The 6,580-nt window shown below is 41.9% G+C and overlaps 1 protein-coding gene and 1 pseudogene across 1 annotated transcript; both read right to left on the bottom strand.

The window, feature by feature from the left end:
- Window positions 1-49: 49 nt before the first annotated feature.
- yars1 (tyrosyl-tRNA synthetase 1) lies at window positions 50-4,899 on the bottom strand. Its single transcript, XM_077548427.1, has 14 exons — window positions 4,549-4,899; window positions 3,959-4,032; window positions 3,746-3,892; window positions 3,499-3,674; window positions 3,145-3,274; window positions 2,959-3,039; window positions 2,748-2,840; window positions 2,545-2,680; window positions 2,373-2,458; window positions 2,178-2,310; window positions 2,012-2,109; window positions 941-1,134; window positions 719-860; window positions 50-569 (listed from the first exon to the last, which is right to left on the bottom strand). Exons 2-14 carry the CDS (start codon window positions 4,013-4,015, stop codon window positions 459-461), a joined length of 1,584 nt encoding a protein of 527 aa, XP_077404553.1. The 5' UTR covers window positions 4,016-4,032; window positions 4,549-4,899; the 3' UTR covers window positions 50-458.
- Window positions 4,900-5,231: 332 nt separating this feature from the next.
- Window positions 5,232-5,833, bottom strand: LOC144037497 (SOSS complex subunit C pseudogene; annotated as a pseudogene).
- Between the last annotated feature and the right edge of the window lie 747 nt (window positions 5,834-6,580).

The raw sequence follows: 6,580 nt of genomic DNA, 5'->3' as shown, positions 1-6,580 counted from the left end.
TCAATGTCATCAATTGTCTCTTGGCTGTAATAAAATACACAATTTGAGATAAGTTTACAAAAAGTGCTAATGTTTATTTATGGTTCTTTTCAATGAGTAGGCGACCAACAGTGAGTACTGAATAGAACTGGCTCACGGTCACACCACGGACTTTCATCCACAGTTTATTCCATGTCAGTTTTTTGATCACGGCGATATATGCTTGTATGATTGCTTCATGCACATTGCTAGCCATGATGCAACTGCACAAATAAAACAGGAAACCGTCACTGATAAAGTACGGAAGCACATTTTTGGCATATGTGTAAATGTATGAGTGCGATATCCGGCAAATAATGTATGAATCAGAACCGGTCCCATGATCCCATCACGCTCCAAGAAACCGTCCCTGTTGTTCCCATGGCAACTGTTTGAATAAATGAACTCTTGCAATGTGGCTGGCAGGTGAAGGCGAGTACCTAACTGATATTTCCTCCTTTCAGAGTTTTACACGTGATCTGTCCTAGTTTGGTCATCAGCATGTTGCCTTTCCACTGAGCCGCGCACTCCTCTGACATCTTCAGGTCAACCTGGAGAAGAAGACAAAATAGTGGTGGGAAAAAAATTAATGATTTTTTTTAAATATATAAATCAAGGGCAGCTTGTTTGTTAAACAAGACCCTAATGAGTACAAGCACTATAAAAAATTGATGGTCGCATGTAATCCTAAAAGCCATACTTGTAATTTCTCCCACACTTTCTTCTTCGGGTTGAGTCTGTCATCAGGTTTGCCCGCCTCATATCCTTCCACAAAGGCCCGGTCCCCTGGTGACGAACCCTCAGGGGGGTCAAGTGGCTCCACTCTCCTGGGCTCTCCTTCACTATAAACAAGCCAAACCCAAAATAAGGTTAGGAGAAGGAGGAACATGAGGGGAGCTCGAAGCAAAAAGAAGCGTCGTACATGGCAGAACAGAGCAGCATGGCTTGCGACTCAACGCCGCGCATCTTCTGGGGTTTGAGGTTGCACAGCACCAGCACCATTCGGTCCTGCAAGTCCTCCTGGGAGATGTAGGCCACAAGTCCGCTGACCACCGTCCTGGGCTCTGCCTCGCCTACGTCGATCTTCTCCAAGTACAGCGAATCCGCGTCTGGATGCTTACAGTTGGAGAGCACAGTAGAAAAAATTATATTCATAGACACACAGTCTGCATGAGTGTTAAATGCTGTTTTATTCAAACTTGTTATTATTTAAATTTAGGGCTGTCACATTTAATTTTGTATCATTATTATTTTAATCCACTAATGTTGAATGTGAGTTGAATTAAGTGGATATAACGAATTATTTATTATTTTTGGTGCATGGGCATTATTAAACACCCACCCAATTTAGCCAATTGTTAGCAATCACGATTAGCACTAGCGCAATAGCGATTATGATTTGAGATCAATAAAAACTGTCATTTAGTCCACACATACGTCATATTGATATTACACATGTACTAGTGTCTTAAAAATAAATTACAGATGACGCTTCAACAATAGTCCATGAGTAAAAGTGGAGACAAGCTGCCTCTTAGCTACAACGAGCTCAATAACTTCCTGTCCACTGCGTGCGTCTGCAAAAACGGTCCGTGTAGAAACATGGACGGCGGCGAGAACATGTTTCCGGCGGAGCTTCGAGGCCAACATTTTTAAAGTCTTTTTTTTCCATAAAAAAAAAAAGAACAGAAGAAGAAAAGAAAATACAAAATAATGAAAAAATATATATAAACCTAACTTTCCAACGCCATCTATCAAATACTTCCCAGCTCAAATGAAAGTCAGAAACATAAAGAAGACGCCTACTTTGTATAAACTTTTGTACATTCCTATTTGAACAAATGCTCTGTTTTTTTTTCATTAAAACACACACAAACACAAAAGACAAATTTTTAAAGTCGACTTATCCGACTTTTAAATGAACCATTTACAAACTAAAATGACGACATTTTAATAAAATGCAAGTCTTCATTGTAGTCGCTTAACAACCTACCTTCTCCACACTGACAACCTTCCCCACCCTGATGTCCAGTTTGGATGGCGCCAACTCTTCGTCGTCTCCTCCTGCCTTGGCGCCCTTTCCTGCTCCTTCTGCATGGACGGCGATGTTAACATCAAGCTAACCGACGTCCCTTGACATCACATCACACAACACTGACTCGTCTTTGTCGTGGGGTAGGCGGCGGCGGTCAGTTTGCGCAGTTCGGCCGACTCAAACTTCTTCCGGATTGGCTCCAGCAGCCCGTTGAGGGCCGCCTCCACGGAGGCCTTCAGGTCTCCAGGGTGAATCCGCTTAGTGGGAGATGAACTTGAGTCGTCTTAAGGAGAGACTGGATGAAGCGTCAAGCACTTACCTCCGCCGCAAAGTCCTTCTCCACTTCTTCAAATGCAGTGTACACTTGGTCTCCACCAAACTTGGCGTCTCTTTTGATGGAGAAACCTAAAAACACAGTCGGCCATTTTACACTTGTTTAGTAAATAGCGTGTTTAAAATGCAGCAAATACATAACATGTCATGTGTTGTACCTCCACGAAGAGGGAAGAGCACAAATTTGACAAAGGAGAGAACCCCATTATTCTGGATGTTTCCGGGCTCACAGAAAACCTTTTTCAGCTTCTTCTTTAAGTCTTCCTTGGAGTCCAGCAGATCAACTTTCGAGTCCTTTTCGCAGAAAAGCAGCGAGCGTTACAAATGAAATACACACAACGAAAAGTTAATTTTCCCTTACTTCCTCTGAGGAGCTCATCTTAGCACCGGTCAGCCCTGGTACCATTGGGTTCATCAGATGGACGCGCTTGGCATAACCCATGGGGGGGAGATACTGCAGAAAAATGGGGATTTTCTTAAATGTATTTTTCATCCGGAGATCATGTTGAATTAGAACAACCTAGCCTACACTAATGCGGTAATACTAAAGGTGTCAGGGAGACATGCAGCACCTTCTCGGCAAAAGTGAAGATCTTCCTTTGGTCCACTCCTCCAAATTGTGCGTCCACCTTCAGGTACTCCTCATCCAGCGCCTGAGGAGTGACACTATTTCGGGAAATGTTTCCAGAATGGCATTCAGCACTTGTATGCTGATTAAAGAGCTATATTCAATGAGTTATGCAATCAAATTATTTTACCTGCAGTCCTGGATACAGCAGACCACTCAGCAGAGCGTGCTCCACCTGCTTGACCACCTCTGCGCCAGCCTTTTTAGCGTCGTGCTCGGTCACCATGGAGGACAGGCGGTACACATCCAGAGTGTACTCTCTTATGGAAGGTTTATCGAAAGTGTCAAGAATTTTTTTGGACATTGGTGCATTTCACATGAAGGAAGAGTGCCCACATTTTACACTGAGTACGTAAATTGTGAGTAAACTGAGGCATCCTCATGATTTTAGTATTTTTGCTTGTTGGTATGCTATGAAAGTTTTCATACGTAAAATGGACGCTCTGGCTCAATAAAAGTTCGGAATCATTGCTCAGTGACTAACCTACTGAGTTGGAAGTCAGTTCCTTTCACAAACTTCAGTTTCTCCAAAGGTACGCCGATGCTCTCCAACATGGCCTTAATAACCTCCTCGTAGTACTTCACCCGAAGCTCCAGCAGCTCCCAGGGAGCCTTCATATTATCCAGGAAGGCGTGCAAGTCCGCAAACAAAATGGTGACCTGAATGACCAAAGCAAAAACAGATATAAGTCTTTTGTAAGGAGATTGTTGGCAACTTTTAGCGCACACACCTCACATCCAGCTTTGAGGAAGTCGGCTATCTTGGACATGGGAACGAAGTAAGCCACATGCGGCTTGCCAGTGGTGGCGGTTCCCCAGTACACCTTCAGCTCCCTCTCCTGAAGGATCTGCTTCAGCTTGTCTTCTCCGAGCACCTCCTGCGGGAAAAGAGTTGACGTCACGATCGCTGCCTCACTCTGTGATCATGTGCACCTGTGACCTACCTGCAGGTTCCTGGTGATGAGGTGCAGCTTCTCGTCGGGGCTTAGCTGAGCTGCCATGGTGAAAGGCCTTCCAACTACAAACAACCACATAGATGACAAATTATGGACAATTGATTGATTTTTTTAATTGTTTGACTAGTTGGCCATCCAGCAAATACAATATTAAACAGCACACAACAGTGACGCCTATGGACAATTTAGACTAGTGTTCAGTTATTTTTCTTCAATTTGGTTTGAAGGAATCTATTATAATTACAGTATGGCACTACGAATAACAAACTACTTTAATTACTGTACTTACATGTGTAACTAAATGAATGATAGCGGTCGTAAATGAATGAGCAATATATTCAATTTACATTAAGAAGCATAAATACATTTCCGTCGTCAACATAATAAAATGTAGTTACACGATCTTAGCTAGCAATGACGTTAGCTAGCTGGCTAGCAACAACGCCATGTGCAACAACATGAAGCAAGTATCGTTTCACGTGGACAGCGCAAACCGTCTTGCTCATAATAATTTCAGTCTACCTATATGACATGTTAAATAAGCATACAGTTATGCTGTACAGGCCATATAGTCTTACCTCAAGGGCTAAAGCGGTGTGAATAAAAAAAACAGCCGGGTGGTGGAAGCTGTCAGAAGGTTGCATCAGCGATCGATTGGGTCCACTCTGAGGAAAAGCAATCGAAAGCCGAGCAAGTGATGCTCGACAATTGTTTTGTCTTGTTTTCAGTAATATTTTGTAAAACTATTAAAGTAAAACTGTGATCGAAGTTGTGTAAGTGGTTTTTGCACTTATTATCATGGCGTAACTATGTTTATTTATATAACACAGAAGGTGGACCAAAATAGTGTTTTGTCGTTGTTACTGCACATGTATAAAGGAAGAAAGGAAGGAAATAACATCAGGAAGGTAAAGAAAAAGACATGAGTTAAGAAAGGGAAGGAAAGAAAAAGGTTGTGAATCTCGATAACTTCAACCGAGGCTGGTAGCACCGCGTTTGGGATGATTGTAGATAGGTTAAATGTATGAGGTAGAATGAAGTAAGGAACTATATAAGGAGTAAATAATAATAAAATCTAAATTTAAAAAAAAACGGTCAGAGAGGAAAATATCCCGGGAGGCAGGTTGGAACAAATGGTCGGGGGGCGGGGGGGGGGGGTAGCAAAGGAAAGATGCAAGAATAAAAAGCAACCGCATGTAAGGCAACTACAGTGGCCTAGAAGGCTCAATTTCACAAACAAAACTCAAGACAAACCAGAAAATACAACTGTCGTTTTACATTTAATAATCCAAAAAAGACACACCAACTGTTCTACATTTACATAAATGTGACAATGAAATGATACAGCTTAGTTTTAATGTCCAACGGGCTGTGGGAGATGATTATAATTCGGGGTCCAGGCGTGGAAGCACCGGGAGGATGAGGTTCCCAAACGCCGAGTCCTGGGTGATGAAGAAGCCGGTCGAGTGTCCGTGGGCGTGTTGCAGGGCGGCCTTCTGCTGGGCGGCGATGTGCTGCAGCTCCGCGCTGTCCTTCGCATCCTTCGTCGCGCCGCTTCTGCAGGTCAGCGCCGTGTTGGCTCCGGGCTCGGTTATGCACTGAGTCTGGAGCAGCCGCCGCTTCTCCTTGTCAAGCTCGGCCAGGATGGCTACGCGGGTCTTGCTGTTAAAGCCTGGAGGATTGGGGGTTGCGGCCATTTTAGCGTAGCAAGTTTGGGGAGTGAATGAGAATCAATAATACATTCCGATTCAACAATCCACACCGTTTTTTTTATGATCGGTAATCTACAGTTCTTCCGTTTTCCGTAAAGAAATACAGCACTTCCGTGTATGTGTCTTCTTCGTTTGGTTAATTGTAGAACATTATCGCGGCGCCACCTTTTGGTTGGAGTACACTTAGATATGACATGCTGAATGACTAATGTTTGTAATAATAAATAATGCAATACTTTTAACATAATTTACACGTTTCTTCATACAGAAATTGAAATAAATATACACAAAAGCAATATAATAATAAAATATAACGTATTAAATCAAATATAAATAAGATTCCCCTGACTGTTATTCAACCTTTTTCCAATTGTAGGCTTGGTGTTATTTGAAACCGCCAGGCAACATTGTAATTTTAAATTAAAGCATATTGCATTCGTTATATTTCGGTTTGCGTCATGCGTGTTTTTGTTTTTTGATTAGGCGTGGTTACATTAAACAGACACCAGATGTCAGCAGTGTGTCACAAATTTAAAAATAACTGAAGAAACTTGCAATTTACTGTACCGTATTATTCAAACAAAAGGTTTATGCACATATACTTTGTGTATACATATATTGTGCAGTGTTCTTTAAAAAAAAAATCCTGTCATTTAGAATTTTATTTTGATTATTTTACTTTATCAAATGCAGTGATTATATTCAAAAAGTAAACTCTTATGAGCATTAAAATTCAAGCAAATATTAGACTTACCTTAAAGCACAAAAATGTGAACATTTCTGGACTGACCGAGTGGTAAGCAAGCCTCAGTCAGTGGCAGGTTATGATCTCAAGAGATCTCCCAGTGTTTGTGTTTCTTTTTAGGCTTGTTTTAAAAAAACGTTAAAGTCAAAGTAT

Source organism: Vanacampus margaritifer, chromosome 17, assembly GCF_051991255.1.
Source record: "Vanacampus margaritifer isolate UIUO_Vmar chromosome 17, RoL_Vmar_1.0, whole genome shotgun sequence".
NCBI lineage: Eukaryota > Metazoa > Chordata > Actinopteri > Syngnathiformes > Syngnathidae > Vanacampus > Vanacampus margaritifer.
Note: the sequence above shows the minus strand (reverse complement) of the source record. Positions and strands in the feature narration are given on the sequence as shown.